General features: G+C 52.9%; 1 protein-coding gene across 2 annotated transcripts in view; it reads left to right on the top strand.

The window, feature by feature from the left end:
- ZZEF1 (zinc finger ZZ-type and EF-hand domain containing 1) overlaps positions 1–20,172 on the top strand; it is a 103,996-nt gene that overhangs the window by 24,546 nt on the left and 59,278 nt on the right. For both annotated transcript variants that reach the window (XM_053274809.1, XM_053274808.1), the window contains exons 6-16: positions 1,040–1,250; positions 1,437–1,553; positions 3,158–3,336; positions 3,544–3,642; positions 4,653–4,744; positions 6,183–6,331; positions 7,363–7,474; positions 9,063–9,278; positions 15,940–16,040; positions 17,052–17,221; positions 19,951–20,084. In XM_053274809.1, coding sequence (XP_053130784.1) covers positions 1,040–1,250; positions 1,437–1,553; positions 3,158–3,336; positions 3,544–3,642; positions 4,653–4,744; positions 6,183–6,331; positions 7,363–7,474; positions 9,063–9,278; positions 15,940–16,040; positions 17,052–17,221; positions 19,951–20,084 — 1,580 coding nt within the window. The remainder of the gene's footprint in view (positions 1–1,039; positions 1,251–1,436; positions 1,554–3,157; positions 3,337–3,543; positions 3,643–4,652; positions 4,745–6,182; positions 6,332–7,362; positions 7,475–9,062; positions 9,279–15,939; positions 16,041–17,051; positions 17,222–19,950; positions 20,085–20,172) is intronic.

Here is a 20,172-nt window from a genome sequence, read left to right as displayed (position 1 = left end):
TAGAAGTGTGAGCACCGGAAGAGATTCCCCCTCAGGGGATGATGGAGCCGCTCTGGGAAGAGCTGAAGGTTCCCTCCCTGGCAGCATCTCCAACGAGATAGGGCTGGGAGAGAGACTCCTGCCTGCAACCTTGGAGAAGCTGCTGCCAGTCTGGGAAGACAATCCTGAGCGAGATGGCCCAAGGGTCTGACTCAGTAGATGGCAGCTTCCTATATTCCCTAAGATCTTTCCTGGCTCTGTACTTGAGATCTTTTTAGGAGAGGAAAGCTGATCTTGTGGTCGCAAGCATGACTTGTCCCCTTAGCTAAGCAGGGTCCGCCCTGGTTTCATACGAAAGGGAGACTAGAAGTGTGAGCAGCACCGGAAGAGATTCCCCCTCAGGGGATAATGGAGCCGCTCTGGGAAGAGCTGAAGGTTCCCAGTTCCCTCCCTGGCAGCATCTCCAATGAGATAGGGCTGGCAGAGAGACTCCTGCCTGCAACCTTGGAGAAGCCGCTGCCAGTCTGGGAAGACAATCCTGAGCGAGATGGCCCAAGGGTCTGACTCAGTAGATGGCAGCTTCCTATATTCCCTAAGATCTTTCCTGGCTCTGTACTTGAGATCTTTTTAGGAGAGGAAAGCTGATCTTGTGGTCGCAAGCATGACTTGTCCCCTTAGCTAAGCAGGGTCCGCCCTGGTTTCATACGAAAGGGAGACTAGAAGTGTGAGCAGCACCGGAAGAGATTCCCCCTCAGGGGATAATGGAGCCGCTCTGGGAAGAGCTGAAGGTTCCCAGTTCCCTCCCTGGCAGCCTCTCCAATGATTTAGGGCTGGGAGAGAGACTCCTGCCTGCAACCTGGGAGAAGCCGCTGCCAGTCTGTGAAGACAATCCTGAGCTAGGTGGACCAAAGGTCTGACTCAGTATGTGGCAGCTTCCTATGTACAGTTGTTGCTCCGAAGCCCTGTGAGGCTCTCTCTCGCTAGCCTGCTCCTAAAGCTGCCGGACGTCCGTTTCAGCCCCAGGCTGGGAGGACTGACTTCCTTTTGATGCTCCCGGCAGATGTGCAGATCAACATCAAGCGCTGCCTCAGCGACGGGTGCGACACGAGGATCCACGGGCTGCGGGCGATCGGCTACCAGCGCGTGAGGAAAGGCGGCGTCTCGGTCAGCGACGCGTCCGCCATCTGGTACTGGTCCCTGCTGACCTCCCTGGTGACGGCGTCCATGGAAACCAACCCGAGCATTGTCCACACCATCTTGCAAAATACTCAGTGAGTCCCGTTCTCGTTGGCTGGGTGGCTCCCTCTCAAAAAATAAAATAAAAATAAAATACTGCTTTCGTGCAAGTCCACCTGCATCTCCTTGGACCGTCCGTGGTTCTTTTGATGTCGTAATTGCCATAAGTTTGTTTCTGATGAACGACTCTCTTCCTCCTCCTCCTCCTCCTCCTCCTCTAGAAAGGCCCTGCAGCATATGCCCCCGCTCTCCCTGTCGCCCGGCTCCACTGACTTCTCAAGCTTCTTATCCCCCAACGTCCTGGAAGAAGTGGACAGCTTCCTGCTGAGAATTTCCAGGTACGATCCCAAGAGAGCTGTAAATAAGGCGCTGGAGGAGGGTGTCGAAATCAAAGCCGGGCGGCCTTTCTAGTTCAGGCCGAAAAATAGATGAAGGCGAGTCATGATCCAAGTCGACGAATGTTGCGTCAATAACAGATAACATAGGAGAGGATGTTTGGGGTCCCCGGATGGTGTCTTCTCAGTGGTGGCCCCACAGCTGTGGAATTCCGTTCTCGGGGGGGGGGACAGGACAGCAGGCTGGCTCCCCCACGTCTCATCTTTGTTCTTGCATTTATTTACGAATATGATAAATATCGATCTACCGCTTTTCAACCAAAGTTCCCAAAGCGGTTTACATGTACAGAAATTAATTAATTAAACGGCTACCTCTCCCCAAAGGGCTCACAGTCTTTAAAAAAAAAATCCCTCTTTCTCCAAGGCGGCTGTATGGTTATGTATGTTCTCCCAGCAGCTTGCGAGGCAGGTTAGGCTGAGAGAGAGAAGTGAAGGGCCCAGAGTCGCCCAGTGACTTCCGTAGCTGAACGGGGATTCGAATTCGGGTCTCCCCAGGTCTAGTCCAGCACTCTAATCACTACACCACTCTGGCTGTAGACAGAGGGTGAAGGCCAGAAGATTTTTAGACTGCTGGAATCTGATTAATGCTGTTATATTTGGGTCTGACTATGTTTTTTGTTTGGCTTGCTCTTGTGGTGGTGTTCATATTGTGTTTAATAATTGTGTAAGCCTCTTTATTCATGGATGACAAGTGGGGATGCAAATGGATAAAATGAATATAAACTCCCCATCCCATCATTGCAGTATTTGGGGCTTCCTTCCTATTGGGATGGTTGGTTTCATCTCAGGGGATAAATGCTCCGTGTGATTTTTGACCAGTTTAGCACCTTTGGGATGGCAAGGAGGCCATCTAGCACTGCAAGATCTTCCACTTTCGAGGGGATCTCACGCTTTCCTTGTCATCCTGGCCCTGCAGTGAGCAAATGTGCAATGGGCTTTAAAAAGCTTTCAGAAGCTTAAAGCACAAAAAAACAACCACCATAAAACTGTCCCGATGTTGTCAGAGGAATGGAAATAATAATGGTCAGCCATGTCTTTCCAAGATGATTCCGTTGAATCGATGTCTGATGATTCCGTTGAATCGATGTCTGATGATTCCGTTGAATCGATGTCTGATGATTCCGTTGAATCGATGTCTGATGATTCCGTTGAATCGATGTCTGATGATTCTGTTGAATCGATGTCAGAGAAATGGGAATGACAATGTGTTGGAATGTCCTCCAAAGATGATTCTGTGGAGAGAGGACCACAGTTGGTTTGTCATTCCCCTCTCATCTGTGCAAAAATGACTGCAATTTGACCCTGATGGTTTGGGGGTCAGGATAAAGAAGGGGTGATAATCCACAGAGAGCTGTAAGTGCAACGGTGCTATCAGCTGTTTTCCATTTCTAGGGGGGTTGATGTGGCCAAAACCCACTATGAGCATTCGTCCCCAGAGACGGGACCAGCATTTGTGGGCCTGTCTCACGGCCTGTCTCACTAATGCCCATGATTGCTGGAAAAGGCTCCACGCTCTCTCTCTCTCCTCCTCCTCCTCCCCTTTGCAGCTGCTGTTCCTCTCCAGAGGTGGAGCTGATGCTGCTGGCGTTTGCCCTGGCCAGAGGGAGCATCGCCAAGGTGTTGAGTTCCCTCTGCGCCATCACCGACCATCTGGAAACGCCTTACAAGGCCGCCTCCCTCATCGCCGCCATGGCCACCGTCCGGCAGAACCTGCTCTACAAATACGGTGATCACGCTTGTCACGCTCAGTTAAGCCAGGCCAAGCAAAGGGAGGGGCTTGGGATGCCGGGGGAAAGGCCAAGGGAGGACAGGTGGGTGGGTGGCGGAGAAGAGGTGGGAGGAGCCTCTGCCCTCCTTTGGGGGTTGAAGCAGGGTTAGGGTTCTCTTGCGGGGGCGGCCCCAGTTAACCTGCCCTGTCTGTCGGCTTCTCCAGGGACGCCGCTGCGCCTGACTCTGCAGGCCTGCGATGTCAAAGGCAAGGAGGACAAATCGGGGCCCGAGAACCTCCTCGTGGAGCCCTGGACAGGCGACGGTAAGGGCACGCATTAATTCTAGTAGCAGGCACCTAGGAAGCCGCCGTAGACTGAGTCAGACCCTCTAGCTCAGTATTGTCTTCACAGACTGGCAGCGGCTTCTCCCAGGTTGCAGGCAGGAGTCTCTCTCCCAGCCCTATCTCGTTGGAAATGCTGCCAGGGAGGGAAGTGGGAACCTTCAGCTCTTCCCAGAGTGGCCCCATTATCCCCTGAGGGGAATCTCTTCCAGTGCTGACACTTCTAGTCTCCCATTCAGATGCAACCAGGGCGGACCCTGCTTAGCTAAGGGGACAAGTCCTGCTTGCGACCACCAGACCAGCTTTCCTCTCCTAAAAAGATCTCAAGTACAGAGCCAGGAAAGATCTCAGGGAATATAGGAAGCTGCCGTATACTGAGTCAGACCCTTGGTCCACCTAGCTCAGTATTGTCTTCACAGACTGGCAGCGGCTTCTCCCAGGTTGCAGGCAGGAGTCTCTCTCCCAGCCCTATCTCGTTGGAGATGCTGCCAGGGAGGGAACTGGGAACCTTCTTCATGCAAAACAGATGCTGTAGGGAATATACTAAAGGGAATGCCCACTGAAAAGCCCGGGTTCTTTCCAAAGGATCTTGGAATGCATTGAATTTCCAAAAGGCCATTTGGAAATTCCGTGCGTTCCTACGGCCCTTTGGAAGGAGGAACAGAGGAAGCTGCCATGTACTGAGTCAGACCCTTGGTCTGTCTAGCTCAGGATTGTCTACCCAGACTGGCAGCAGCTTCTCCAAGCTTGCAGGCAGGAATCTCTCTCTCAGCCCTCTCTTGAAGATGCTGCCAGGGAGGGAACTGGGAACCTTCTGCATGCAAGCGTGCAGATCCATCCTGCCCTGTTCAGACCAAAATGGTACACCCCTGTACCTGGCCCTGGGCAGCATCCAAGGGCTGGCCCAGTCCATGACCAAATGTGTCTGTCGGCTGGCAGCCCTCCGTCTGAGCGTCGTAGCAGCGTTCAAGACTGGCCCGCTCTGTCCACAGGCTTCCTGACGGAGACCGGAAAGACCCGCGCCAGCGTCATTCTCTCCACAGGGACGGAATCCGCCTTCCAGGTCACCCAGATCAGGATCAAGGTCTGGACGCTCTTTAAGTTTCCGAGTCGTTGAAAATGTGTCTTCACTCCCCGTATTCTGGTGTCTTGAACTCTTCTTTTATTATTGGTGTTTATGTTGCATAAATACGTTGGTAACGGAATCAAAATATGTTGGTAACGGAATCAGAAGCAATGTCCAAAGTTTTTGATGCCGTTACTGATGTACGTTTCAGACACGATCCGGAATGGGGGTTCCCCACCTAGGGTCCTCCAGATGTTGCTGAATTAGAATTAGAATTAGAACTCTGCACTACAAGTTGTAGTGCAGAAACATCTGGAGTACCACGGGTTGGGAACTCCTGATGCGTAAACTGTAAGGGCGCTGTTAAAAATCTGGCCTCCTAGTAGGAGAAGTTCCCTTGCCGGTGGGAATATAGACTGTCAACTTGAAAATTTGCTGAATTGGCTGCTGCCTTCGGTTCTCGGGAGGGTGGAGGAGAGCCACTTTCTAAGGAAATGCATGGATCGACTTAAAAACTTGCAGAATTAAAGTATTGCTCAGAGAATAGATCTGGAGCAGTCCATCGGAGCCTACCACAAAAAGACATTGGTCTGAACCTTGCTACATAGAGGGGACCTTAAACCCATATAAAGGGTAGCTAAGAACCCTAGAAGTCCCATCATTGGTCTGTCCAGCTCAGTCACACAGACTGGCAGCAGCTTCTCCAAGTTTTCAGGCGGGAGCCTTTCCCGGCCGTGTCTGGAGATGCTGCCGCCGCCCAGGGACCTTTGCATGGAAAGCAGGTGCTCATCCACTGGGCTATGGCCCCAGGGCACACCGGCCACCCCAAGGCCTGCTTCGCTTCTGCTGCATCGTGTGCCCTAGGCAACCTTGGCACACTCCAACTCCCATAACCCCCTGCTGCAGAAATATTGTGGCCGGGATGATGGGTGTTGGCGTTCAGCAACCGCTGGGGAACCAAGGATGCTCGCCCCACCTTGGACCAGGACTGCATAGCTTCAGCCCTCCTGTGGAGGTTGGCCTACAGCGCCCACAATCCCTGACGCAGGGCCCCTGGGTCTGCGGATGATGGGAGCTGTAGTCCAGAAGGCAGCTTGCAGGGCTGATATATTGTGCAGCCGTGACTCAGACGTTTCTCTGGGGACATCTCGAATCAGTATCCCCTGTTGAACATTTCCTCTGGCTGCGGACTTGATTCGAAGCCCGGAGGCCAGTTTTGAGCAGAGGGCTCACGATTTTCCTTCCCATCGTATCCACATTTGTGGCGGGTTGCATCTTCCTAGCAGCCCAGTTGCTGTGTGGGGTGCGGGGGCCGGTTCACTGCGCGCCACCTTCGCCCCTTGCGCGACAACCCTGGTCCCTCCTTGGTCCTCCTGCTCTGGGAGGTGTGAACGCAGAAGGTGTGAACGCCCCGGCCCCCTCCCTCGTATTGATCGCGCGGCCCTCCTCCTTGCAGGTGCGGAGGGGGGCCATCGGGGCGCGCTGCGGCCTGGTCTTCGCTTACAACTGCTCCTCGGAGAAATTCCACGCCGAGGACCACTTCCGAAGATTCGACAGCTACGACAAGTGGAAGCTGGAGGATTTCCGGCGCTTCTTAAAGAGGAGGTGAGACGTCGGCGTGATGGTACCACTTTCCCTGTAGGAGCTGGGCTTGAGGAAGGGACCCTTGTGGGTGGGAAAGGAGGAGCCGACTACGGACTTGGCTGCTGTGGATTAGCTCTGGCGAAGGAAGAGATGTTCAGAGGTGGGGCTTAGAAGGCTGCGCAGTACAGAGTCAGACCCTGGGTCCACCGAGCTCAGTGTTGTCTTCACAGACTGGCAGCGGCTTCTCCCAGGTTGCAGGCAGGAGTCTCTCTCCCAGCCCTCTCTCGTTGGAGATGCTGCCAGGGAGGGAACTGGGAACCTTCAGCTCTTCCCAGAGCGGCTTCATCCCCTGAGGGGGAGTTTATTCCAGTGCTGATACTTCTAGTCTCCCATTCACATGCAACCAGGGTGGACCCTGCTTAGCTAAGGGGACCAGTCCTGCTTGCGACCACAAGACCAGTTTTCCTCTCCTAAAAAGATCTCAAGTACAGAGCCAGGAAAGATCTTACGGAATATAGGAAGCTGCCACATACTGAGTCAGACCCTTGGTCCACCTAGCTCAGTATTGTCTTCACAGACTGGCAGCGGCTTCTCCCAGATTGCAGGCAGGAGTCTCTCTCTCAGCCCGATCTCGTTGGAGATGCTGCCAGGGAGGGAACTGGGAACCTTCAGCTCTTCCCAGAGCGGCCCCATTAACCCCTGAGGGGGAATCTCTTCTAGTGCTCACACTTCTAGTCTCCCTTTCATATGCAACCAGGGCGGACCCTGCTTAGCTAAGGGGAACAGTCATGCTTGCTAAGAATATTTCTCAGCCCTACCTGGAGCTGCTCAGCTCCTCTGAGCTTGCTGGGCTCAACCGGGTGCCTTGCGGAAGATTCTCTGGGGGTCCATCTTAGGGGTCAGTTTCCTTGTCGCCTTGGACCACTCCGAGAATCCCCCCCCCAAGTCCATCTCTAAGGGCTGAGATGCTTATGGCCACGATCCTCCGAGCGCCATTGCCGGTCAGCACAACCCTGTCGCTTCTTCCCTTCTCCACCCGGCCTCACCTGTAGGAGCGACGCTTCCCAGGACGAGCTGGGGGAGGAAGACCCTGTCGGCTGGTTTGAAATGGAAGAGGAGTGGGACGAAGTGGAAGTCAAAATGCAGCAGTGCAGAATTTCCAAGGTAGGACTGCCCTCGATGGTTGCATTGACATCCGTTGAGCCCCCCTGGTTCCCCGTCGGCTGAGCACTGGAGGGAAGATCGGCGGCGACAGCAGCGAGGATTCCTTGCTCGGAGGTTTCCCCAGCCTGCATCTTCTCACTGAGGAACTCGATAAGCTGCCCTGGAACACGTTCGCTTTGCGCACAGTTGTAAGCATTGAGACCAGGGATTTCCCGACGTTGTTGACTGCAACGCCCAGCATCATCAGCTGCAATGGCCATTGGCTGGGGATTATGGGAGTTGTAGTCCGCAACATCTGGGAATCCGTGTTAGGGGGGGACACTGGTTGAGATTAGGCTGGAAAGTGTACCTGCACCAAGGGACTTGTGCTATATTTTTACAAATGGGGCTATTATTATTATTATTATTACATTTACATCCCGCTATTCCTCCAAGGAGCCCAGAGCGGTGTACTACATACTTGAGTTTCTCTTTTACAACAACCCTGTTGTGAAAGAGAAGAGAAGTGACTGGCCCAGAGTCACCCAGCTAGTCTCATGGCTGAATGGGGATTTGAACTCGGGTCTCCCCGGTCCTATTCCAGCACTCTAACCACTACACCACACTGTCTCCAATTCCAATTCACAATTCACAATTCCAATTCCAATTCACAATTCCAAGGGCAAAGAGCATCAGGAATTCTAGATAGTACCCGAAAGGCGCAAAATATGTTGGTAACGGAATCAGAAGCAATGTCCAAAGTTTTTGATGCCATTACTGATGGTCGTTTCAGACACTATCCAGAACGGGGGTTCCCATCCTAGGGTTCTCCAGATGTTGCTGAATTAGAACGCTGCACTACAAGTTGTAGAAACATCTGGAGTACCATGGGCTGGGAACTCCTGATGCGTAAACTGTAAGGGTCCTGTTAAAAATCTGGCCTCCTAGTAGGAGAAGTTCCCTTGCCGGTGGGAATATAGACTGTCAACTTGAAAATTTGCTGATTCAGGCACGTCACCACTTTCTCAATGACTGCAGCCATAAGCAAGTTTTCCAGTCGATGTTCTGTAAAACCCACTGGCAAGAGAACATCTACTAGAAGGCCGTGTTTGTAGAAAACCCCTAAATATTATCGGCAGGGTCTGAAAGCTGCAAAATATTTGATTTCTTTATTATTACATATCTATACCACCCCATCCGACCACTTTTACCAAACCAAAATGTTGTTTAAAAACGAAGCTTGAAAGCATAAAATCGAAACAATCCAAACCATTTATAACGGTTAAAATGATTAAAATAGTTAAAAGAACCTTGATGGCCAAGGGCCCCCCTGCCAAAAAAGTCTTAAGGGCAGTAACGGAATCAGAAATTGAAAGGTGCAAAAACCCCTCTAATGAAATCAAAAGTGATGCCCACAGATGCTCTCTGTAACGTCTGAAAGGTATGGCCTTATAGTAGGAGATGTTTTTTTGCTGGTGGGTCTCTATAATATCAACTAGAAAATCTGCTTATGCCTGCAGTCATTGCAGGAGTGAGGATGGACTTGATTCCGTTCGCCTTGGGATTTCCCAACGATGCATTTGCCAGCGTTGTCCATTTCTCCCTTTAGTTTTTGATGATAAAGTTCCTCTGCACGAGGCAAGAGAAGGCGGAGCGACTCGGCGTGCAAGGCCTGAACGTTTTCGGGTACCTTCGGCCCGCATCAGCTGAGCCCAACCGGAGCAAGAATTGTCTGCAGTGTGACAAGGCCAACGGCGACACCGTTTGTGGGACCACTCTCCTCCTCAAGACCCTCTGCTTCATTCAGCAGCTGGCACAGGATTTGGTATGTTTTACTCTTCCCCCTCTTCCAAGGACTCCGGAGAACCCTGTTTGTGGGGGTTTCGTTCTTTGGTGGAACGTGGTACGGATCACAATTCTCGGCTGCTGTTGTAGAGGACAACTCCCTGGGGTTATTATCATCATCCCATGCTCGCTCCAGGGCAGGACGTCTGCTAATTAGGAAGCAATAAAAGGAGCCGGATGGTAACCCCACCCAGTGCTTTTCGTCCTGCTAGCTCCAGGAAAAAAGGACTCTCAGCTTGTTCTCCTTCCTTCTTGCCTCAGAGAAGTCCTCTCTCAATTGGCTCCTACTCCACTCCGGGTTTTCTCTTCAGCCTCACTTCTGACCTTATTTCTTTTTCTTTTTCTTTTTTTTTTAATTTCAAATTTTTATTAACTTTTAACAATAACAGTCATAATAAACACTATCACAAATTGACTTCCCGCGCACCTCTTTTTGTGATAACAACTATAAATTTTACTCTTATTATGATATTAATAAAAAACACAAATTTAAACCTTGCACCACCATTAATCGACCCAACCTGCATTTCAGATTTCAAATCCAGCTGTAAGATCCATAGTAGGAATTCTTTGAGTACAACAAAAATAATTTCCAATCTTCTTTAAAACATTCTTAAGTTTTAGTCTCTTATCCGTGTTATAAATTTTGCCATCTCCACATATTCCAAAGTTTTTATCAACCAATCTTCTTTTAAAGGCAGTTCACTACTTTTCCATTTCTATACATATATACATCAATGCCATTTTGTTGTTGTTATCAAATATCATCTATACATTATTTTATAATCATTTCCTTTTAGAGCATAAGATACAGTGAATTTTAAATCAATTTTCCATAATTTTTTCCAGATTGCTGTTTCTATATTGCACCCCACATCTTGAGCCCACTTTTTCATAAACATTTTAACCCCTTCCTCTCTAGTCTCCTCCAAAAGTAACACTTTATACATTTAGAAACTAATTGTCAGAGCACTTCTGACCTTATTTAAAAAAAAAAGAAAGGGGGGGAAAAGCCTCTTTCGCTTTCGAGCTCTTCTTCCTTCTCCTCTCGCACCGTCTCCCCTCCTACCGCGCCTCGCTCTGTCCTTCCCCCTCCTCCTGCCACGGCGCAGAGCAGAGTGCCTTGCTTGCAGGGCCTTCGGCCCGGAACCGAGAAAGCGAAGGTGCCAATGGCGAAAGTGGACCGCTCCGCTGCGAGCGCGGCCACCGCCGCCACCAAGCATGCCTCAGCCGCGCCCGGGACCGCCGCGTCCCCTCCGGGCGAAGGGCCATCCATGGCGTTGCTCCCCACTGCGGGAGCGGGCGCCTCGAAGGAGGACCAGCACACCGCTGTGGCGTGTGCGGGCATGCACAGCCGCGCAACGGCCGCCATTTTGACTTGGCCTTCGAGGCCGACGCGGACCAGGCGAGGGCCCGGCGGCGGCGCAGGGGGGCCCAGGGGCTGGAAGCTTTTGCGGCGGTCCGTTCCTCGGAGGCCACCGGCTCGTCGGGGGAGGAGGAGGAGGAGTCCCCACTGCCCAAGTGGCGGAGGGTGAGCCGGAGCAGCAGTCCCCAGGGGGTGCGGGGTTAACTCAGGGTCGCCTCCAACCCCCTCCTGTAGCATCGGGGGGATAGGCCCCCCTTCTCCCCCCCTCCTTGAGCCTGTTGGGCAGGCCCCAGGTTGCCTCCGCTCCCTCCACCCCCGTGGCGCCAGGGGAAGTTATGCCAGAGGCCTGGAAGCTCTGGATCAACAATGCCCCATCGCAGGCCCTGCAACAGAGAACGGGGGGGGGGGGGGGGAAGAGCCACCGATGGAGGAGGCCCTCCTCCTCTTCCTCTGAGTCCAGTTCTTCCCCTCATCAAGGATCCCGCAGGAAGCGGAGAAAGGGCCACAAGGGCCAGCATGGGAAGCCTGGGGGAGTTAAATCCTCTATTCTTTGCACCCCCCGATCCATTCCTCAGATGAGTCCAGCCCAGAGTCCCCTACCTGCCGGGAATGGATTACTGCACCCCCCCATTCCCCTCCTGGCCATGTTGGGGGCTGCAGTTGCTGGGGAGGCCGCCCCTGACTTGGTGGGCCTGGGGGAAGATTCTAGGGAAGAAGGGGAGCGGTCAGATGGGCAGACAGGGCCAGGGGAGCCCATGCCCCATTTTAAGCACCTGTTTCCCTCAGATGACTTCTCCACATTGTTTCTGAAGGCCATGCACACTTTGGGTCTCACTACTGAAGGTCTTCAATCTGGGGCGATTCCCTCTAAGGAGTCTCTGGTGCTACCTACATATTCCACACCAGAACTGGCAGGTTGATTCGTCCTCAAAGGCCAACCTGGCGGTGGATCCCTTCTCAGCAACTAAGCTTTTTGGGGATGAGGCCCTTAAGGACATCCTCAGAGAAACCAAACATAGAAAGAAGGCCCTTCCTACCACAGCCAAGAGGGATGAGCGCTGCTTGTTTCGTAGAGGCCAACCGCAGCAGCAGCAGCAGCAGCAGCAGTATCATCCCCTTCGTCCCTCCTTTCGCCCCCGCAAGCAGGATAACAGGTTCAGACGCCCCAGTTGGCCAAAGGGAAACTTCCCTGCCAAGTCCAATTCGAGAGCCCAGCCGGGCCAGCCATTTAAACCACGTCAATCACAATGACTCTTTAAAGATAGGAGGGCGCCTCTCCCACTTCTACCATGCCTGGGAGGCGTCCACCACAGACAAATGGGTCTTGAAGACAGTCTTAGAGGGATATTCCATAGAATTGTCAGGCCACCCGCCAAACAGATTTCTACCCACTCCAACATCGCGATCCGCCACAAGGCACAGAATCCTCCGGCAGGCCATAGACCACCTGTTAGCCATTGCAGCCATCGAGCCGGTCCCTCCTCCCGAAGACTGTCAAGGGCTTTATTCAATCTTATTCACTGTGCCCAAGCGGGACGGCACCTACGGGGCAGTCATCAATCTAATGGCCTTAAACCGGTGGGTGTGCAAGCGCAGGTTCCGAATGGAGACTCTCCGCTCCATCGCGGAGAGCTTACAGTACGGGGATCTTATGGCATCTGTGGATCTGACAGAGGCCTATCTGCATGTCCCCATTCACCCCCTATCCCGCCATCTCCTCAGATTCTGTTACAGGGGAGCACATTATCAGTACACCGAGCCCTCCCATTCGGCCTCTCCTCAGCCTCAAGGGCATTCACAAAGGTGCTGGCTCCTCTAGTAGCCTACATTTGTCTACAAAAGGTCCACCTTTTTGCATATTTGGACGACTTGCTCGTCCTGTCACGAGAACACGCAGAGCGGGACGTCCGGGTCACCCTAGAGGCCCTGATGACCCACGGTTTCCAGGTCAACCGCGCCAAGAGTCGTCTATCTCCCTCTTTCACTCTCCAACACCTGGGAGTAGTTCTGGATACCCAAAGGGACCGATTGTTTCTTCCAGAGGAACACAGACTCAAGATCTGGGCCATGACATCGAAGGTCCTGACGAGGCCTCACGTCCTTCATCTGGCTCAGTTGTTGGGTCTCCTGGTCTCCTCCACCGACTCTGTCCCCTGGGCAAGGTTCCACCTTCGTTGTCTGCAGTGGTTCCTTCTGCCCTTCCAGGAGGACATCGCCTCCGGGTCATGCAAGAGTGTTCAATTGACCCCAGAAGTTCGCTCCTCGCTCCGGTGGTGGCTCTGCAAGAGGAACCTAGAGACCGGAAAGCCCTTCCTGGACCCCCTTCAGATCCTTATCACCACGGACGCGAGCCTTCGGGGATGGGGAGCCCATTGCCTTTCTCAATCGGCTCAGCGCAAGTGGTCTCCCGAGGAGTTGGCCCACAGCATGAACTGGATGGAGCTTCGGGCAATTCGTTTGGCCCTTCGAGCCTTCTTACCCATGTTGAGGGGCAAGGATGTTCTGGTCCAGACCGACAACGTGACGGTGAAAGCCCACGTCAATCGGCAGGGCGGCACGAGGTCTCATTCCCTCCACCAGGAGGCAGTATTGCTTCTGCAGTGAGCCGAGTCCCATCTGTCCTCCCTGTCAGCGGTTCACCTGAAGGGTGAGCTGAATGTGCAGGCGGACTGGCTGAGCCGGCAAGCCATTCACCCAGCCGAGTGGGTTCTGAGCCACGGAGCTTTCCAATTCCTGTCTGGGAATTGGAAAGGCTGGGAGCCCCTCAAGTTGACCTGTTTGCCACTCCCAGCAACACTCAGCTGCCACGGTTCTTCAGTCGGTTCCAGTGTCCGCAGGCGGAAGACAGACAGACGCCATGACGGCTCCCTGGCCAAGGACCCTTCTTTCCGTCAGTGCCGCTCCTATGCAGACTCCTCAGGCGCATCCGGCTCCTGAGGGCCAGAGTGATTCTAGTGGCTCCCCATTGGCCCCCAGGCCGTGGTTCCCAGAGATCCTGAACCTTGCAACCGGCCCTCCAGTGTTTCTTCTGGTCTCCGTGGACCTTCTCTTGCAAGGCCCAGTACTTCATCCGGATCCTGCCTGGTTCCAGCTTGCTGCTTGGCACTTGAACGGGAACTGCTAAAGGGCTTTGGCTACTCCCAGAGCGTTCTGGACACCCTGATGGTCTCCAGGCGCTCTTCCACTCACCGCCTATACCAGTGCACTTGGAGAGTTTTCCTCAAATGGTGCAGAAATGAGCACCTGGCCCCGAGGGCGTGTTCCGTACTGGAACTGCTGCAATTCCTGCAGGACGGCCTTGACAAGGGCCTTAAGGCCAATACCATCAAGCGACACGCTGTGGCCTGGGCTCCTCTCCTACTCCCATTCAAGGGCAAGCCACTCTTGTCTCACGCCCACTTAAAGCGTTTCCTTCGTGGAGCATCGCTGACCTCTCCCCCTGTCGTGCACAGGTTCCCTACATGGGATCTCCATAAGCCTCCATTCGACCCCATCAAGTCCATCTCGTTACGCATCCTCTCCCTGAAGTTGGCCTTCCTGGTGGCCGTTACCTCGGCCAGGAGGATCTCAGAATTAGCCACGCTATCCTCCAGTCCCAACTTCTGTATATTTTCCGCGGATTCAGTGACCTTGATCCCGGACCCTTCGGTTTTGCCCAAGGCGGTGTCCATTTTTCACAGGTCTCCAAACTTGGTCCTGCCCTCCTTCTGTCCCAAGCCTGCTCACCCCAGGGAAAAGGAGTGGCATAAGCTTGGACATTCGCTGCTGCTTGAAGACCTACCTTAAAAGAACCGCCTCCTTCAGGACGACGGACTCCTTATCCGTTTCCTTCCTACCAGCATCCATGGGCCAAAAGGCCTCCTCAGCAGTCATCGGTCGGTGGATCAGAGCCTGCATTTCTTTGGCGTAGAGCGGCCTCCACTTCGGCACCGTTCTCCGCCAATGCCCCGTGGGAGGAGATCTGCAGAGCGGCCACGTGGGCGTCCCCGTCCACCTTCACCAGACACTACAAGATGGACACCATACACTCTGCTCAGGCTGCCTTGGGCAGAAGGGTCCTGCAACACGTCCTTCCCCCTCAGTAGTCTGGGACCCCCATCCTGGGTCACCCGGCTGTGGTATGTCCCCAGGGCGTTGTCCTTACACAGCAGCCAAGAATGGAGCATCGGTACTCACCGTGAAGGCTTCTTCTGGCTGCTGTTGTAGAGGACAACTCGACCCTCCCTATGCGGTCCCAGACTCCTTCGGCGGGGGGAGCCGTTCTCTATCTTCCTGATGTTTTTTACCTGTTTTTATTGCCTGTTTACCGTTTGCTTACCTTTTTCTACTCCTATATGTGTGTTGTTGATGTTTCCTTCCGTTCGAAGCTTGGCTGACTACAAGAACTGGGTGGGGTGACCATCCGGCTCCTTTTATAGCTTTCTGATTAGCAGACGTCCTGCCCTGGAGCGAGCATGGGATGATAATAACCCCCGGGAGTTCTCCTCTACAACAGCAGCCAGAAGAAGCCTTCACGGTGAGTACCGCTGCTCCAATCCCTGAATCATGGGGCATTCAAGTCAGTGTAAATTGGGGGGTTAGGTTCCTACAGTGCCCCAAATCACCCCCCAGACAGGCCAAATATAGTGTCCTGCCGTGCTCTACTACCCTTCAGGAGTTGCAGGATGCTTCCCACGAGTAAAAAAAACTTGTCGAAAATCAAATATAGTGTCCTACCGTCCTTCAGGAGTCGAAGGATGCTCCCCACGAGTAAAACAACTTGCCGAAAATCATGTGTCCCCCCTATTTTTTTTAATAAAAGGGCTATAAAATGGCTCCCGACTCAAAATGGCGGCCGCGAATGATCTCCAAGGTCATTTCCTGCCTCCCCCGACCCACAGACATGTGAGTTCAACCCTTTTTTTTTTTTGGCCATTTTTTTCTGCGCATACTGAGTTTGGGTGTCCATTATCTGCCCGCGGAGACGTGAAACCGCGGGTGGCGAGTCGGCAGTTAACGAGGTCTTCCTGTCGTTGACAGGGTGCTTTTACTAGCAAGTCCACTCGGGTCAAGGATGCCCTGAAACAGAAGTTGCGAAATGCCCTCATGAGCTGTCGTATCCCATTAAGACGACGAAGGCTAGCATGTCAGCCAATTGGACCCCTAGCGTGAGATCCAGTTTGGGCCAGCCCCCCTCTTGAAGATTAGCCGAGGAACGGGGAGGTCCCGTCCCTCAGAAGCCGCTTGTGTGGAACAGCCTTGCAACCCTCCCCCTGAGAACCCTTTGCTTTTGTAGGTCCAGAAGAAAGAGAGTGGGCTACGGTACAAGGCGTATCTGGACTTCTCGGGCCTCGATTTAAAGCTGTTCTGGAACTTCTACAGCAAACTACACCAAAGGTAGGTCCCCTTTCTGCTCCCAAGCTGGCTCCCCTCGAATCCTCTGGGTGGCGATTCTGAGCGGGGGACGAGCAAGCCGAGGGGCTTGGGGCCTGCCGCTCAGGACCGTGGCCAGAGTTGTGCAGCCAGTAGGGCATAGGAAAGCTGCTGCCTCCTGAGCTGATGGACCCTGGGTCCACCTAGCTCAGTCTTGTCTTCACAGACTGGCAGCGGCTTCTCCCAGGTTGCAGGCAGGAGTCTCTCTCCCAGCCCTCTCTCGTTGGAGATGCTGCCAGGGAGGGAACTGGGAACCTCGATGCTCTTCTCAGAGCGGCTCCATTCCCTGAGGGGAATCTCTTCCAGTACTGACACTTCTAGTCTCCCATCCAAATGCAAACCAAGGCAGACCCTGCTTAGCTAAGTGGACAAGGCATGCTTGCGACCACAAGACCAAACTTTCCTCTCCTAAAAAGATCTCAAGTACAGAGCCAGGAAAGATCTTAGGGAATATAGGAAACTGCCATATACTGAGTCAGGCCCTTGGTCTATCTAGCTCAGTATTGTCTTCACAGACTGGCAGCGGCGTCTCCCAGGTCTCGGGCAGGATTTTTTCTCCCTGCCCTACTGGAAGACGCTGCCAGGGAGTCAACCTGGGACCTTCAGCATGTGAAGCAGAAGCTCTGCCAGGGAGTTATGGCCCCATCCCTTTGGAAGCTGTTGCCAACTGAGTCAGACCTTTGTTCGAACGAGCCCAGTATTGTCCACACTGACTGGCAGCGGCTTCTCCAAGGTTTCTCTCCCAGCCCCTACCTGGAGATTTGAACCTTCTGCCTGCCAAGCCGATGCGACGGCCCCAATCCGTCCCCTGCCCACCCAGCGGGAGGGTCGGGAGGACGCCAGTCGGCTTCCCAGGAATCCGTACGAGCCTTCCGGCCTTCCCCGTTCTCTGGAAACCCCGTCTCTTCAGTGGGCGTTGGCGATGCTGCGACACACCGTTGGTGATCGCAGCCGCTCTGTGGCTTCTCCCCGCAGCCCCCGGGAGGAGTGCATCGACGCCCAGACCATGATCCTGCGCCTGCTCCAGAGTTGCTTCTCCACGCTGGCTGCGGATGACAAAACCAGCCAGCCTCCGGAGGCAGCGCCGAGCCAAAGGCCTGAGAACGCGGAGGCGGCCGAGGAGCTCTGCAAGCATCTCTTCGAAGGTGACGTTGGGCGCCCCCGCTTCCCTTCATCATCTCCCTTCCCCCTGGATTGTCTCCCACTGGCCTGCCCGGATGCAACCTTTCTTTGCCCCCCCCCCCGCCAGCCCCGCTCAACTCCCCAGTCCCCTCCTCTGGGTTGCAATAGGGCAATATTTATTTATTTAGTACATGTATATACAGGTGAAACTCGGAAAATTAGACTATCGTGCAAAAGTCCATTAATTTCAGTCATGCAAATTAAAAGGTGAAACTGATCTATGAGACAGACACATTACATGCAAAGCGAGATCAGTCCAGCCTTAGTGTGTTATCATTGTGATGATCATGGCGTACAGCTCATGAGAACCCCAAATCCACAATCCCAGAAAATGAGAATATTGCATGGAACCAAGAAGATGAGGATTGTAGAATAGAACAATATCGGACCTCCGAAAAGTATACAGTGTACTGTGCTTGATTGGCCAGCAAACTCGCCTGACCTGACCCCATAGAGAATCTATGTGGCATTGCCGAGAGAAGGATGAGAGACATGAGACCAAACAATGCAGAAGAGCTGAAGGCCGCTAAGGAAGCATCCTGGTCTTCCATAACACCTCCTCAGTGCCACAGGCTGAGAGCATCCATGCCACGCCGCATGGAGGCAGTCATTGCTGCCAAAGGGGCCCCAATCAAGGACTGACTACATATGCATGCTTCTACTTTTCGGAGGTCCGATATTGTTCTCTTCTACCATCCTTGTCTTCTTGGTTCCATGTAATATTCTCACTTTCTGGGATTTGGGGTTCTCATGAGCTGTACGCCATGATCATCACAATTATAACAAATTAAGGCTTGACTGATCTCGCTTTGCATGTAATGCGTCTGTCTCATAGATCAGTTTCACATTTTAATTTGCATGACTGAAATTAATGGACTTTTGCACGATATTCTAATTTTCCGAGTTTCACCTGTACTGCCCCATACAAAAAAGTCCCTGGGCAGTTCACGATAGCACTTAACTTTGCAGCCTGCGTGCCCGACCTTGGGTCACCAGCCATTGGACTACAACTCCCATCATCCCCAGTCACCGTGAGAGGGGATGATGGGGGTTTGTAGTCCAACAGCATTGGGATGGGGTCAGGAGTGAGCTTGGGAACCTGTGCCTTAAGATCATAAGAACAGCCCAGCTGGATCAGGCCCAAGGAGGCCCATTTAGTCCAGCATCCTGTTCCCCACAGTGGCCCTTTGGGAAGCCCACAGGCCCGAGGTGAGGGCCGGCCCTCTTTCCTGCCGTGGCTCCCCTGCAGCTGGTGTTGAGCGGCATCTTGCCTCTGAGGCTGGAGGTGGCCCACAGCCACCAGACTCGTAGCCATTGATAGATTGTCCTCCATCAATCTGTCTAAGCCCCTCTTGAAGCCATCCGAGCTGGTGGCCATCACCGCATCCTGTGGCAGGGAGTTCCATAGATTAATGATGCAGTGTATGGAAACTTCCTCTTGTTATATTTCTCGACCTCCAGTTTCATGGGAGGAGGCCTGGTCCTGGTGTTGGGAGAGAGGGTGAGAAATTTCTCTGACCGCCCTCTCCGTGCATCATTTTATACACCTCAATCTTGCCTCCCGTAGTTGCCTCTTTTCCCAAATAAAGAGCCCCTGAATCTGTCGCCTGGCCTCATCAGGAAGGTGCTCCAGACCCCTGATCCTCTGGGCTGCCCTCTTCTGCACTTGGTGCAGTTCTACAATATCTTCCTTGAGATTTGGTGACCAAAACTCTACGCAGCCCTCCAGATGTGGCCGCAACATAGATTTATTTGTACAAGGGGCATTATCGTGGCAACATTTTTATTTTCAGTCCCTTTCCTCATGATCCCTAGCATGGAACTGGCCTTTTTCGTAGCTGCCACTCATGGAGTCGACACTTCCAACGAGCTGTCCACCCCGACCCCAAGATCCCTCTCCTGGTCAGCCACCTTCAGCTCAGATCCTATCAGTGTATATGTGAAGTTGGGGTTTCTTGCCCGCATATGCATCACTTTAGACTTGCTTGCACTGAACTGCGTTGGCCATTTTGTCACCCACTCCCCCCAGTTTGCCGAGGTCGTCTTGGAGCTCCTCGCAATCTCTTGTGGGTTTCACTACCCTAAATCGGGTGTTTCTTAAATGGGGGACCCTCCATCGGGATTTCACAACCTTACAGTGTTTGTTTGTCAAGACTGCATCAAAATAGATCTCAAGGGCTGCATAAATGCTAAATATCATTTTATCTTCATATTTAAATGCCCTGCTAACTGGGCAAAGAGGCACCTTTTACCGTGGTGATTCTCTTTATTTAGCAGCGGGGAGAGCAACTGGCCCTATCCAGCCCCAACACAGTACTTCCAGTGACTGTTGCTGGTGTCTGTCTTATGTTTCTTTTTCGATTGTGAGCCCTTTGGGGACAGGGAGCCATCTTGTTTGTTTGTTATTTTCCTGAGCCATTTTTGGAAGGGTGGTATAGAAATTGAATTAATAATAATAATAATAATAATAATAATAATAATAATAATTATTATTATTATTATTATTTATGTTCTCTGTGATCTGGGGGGTGGTGAGCTGGCGTGGGCGCTTTGAATTGGGGAATTCGAAAATATTCTACAGAAATATGATTGGCCTCTGCAGAAGAAGCTCAAAATGTGAAAACAGGAGGTGGCGCTTAGATGCTTCTGTGTTCCTTCATGCAAATTCCCTTTTTTTAAAAAAAATGCGCAGTTGTCGATAGAAGTGACAGCGAGTCCACGCTGTTGAAGACCTTGAAGCAGGAGATCCACAACACGCTGCTCAGCGGAGGAGCCATCTTCTTTCCCAACGGTCGAGCCAGGAGGCAGCAGCTCTTTGCCATGCTGGTATGTTGCACCCCCGGGAATGAAACCGGAGCCCTCTCGGCTGTGTGTCGGCCAGCTAGGGGGCAAGCCGCTCCGAAGCCGAATCTCC

The sequence above is a fragment of the Hemicordylus capensis genome, chromosome 12 (assembly GCF_027244095.1).
Source record: "Hemicordylus capensis ecotype Gifberg chromosome 12, rHemCap1.1.pri, whole genome shotgun sequence".
Lineage (NCBI taxonomy): Eukaryota > Metazoa > Chordata > Lepidosauria > Squamata > Cordylidae > Hemicordylus > Hemicordylus capensis.
The sequence above is the reverse complement of the archived record's forward strand: the minus strand, read 5'-3'. Positions and strand labels throughout refer to the sequence as shown.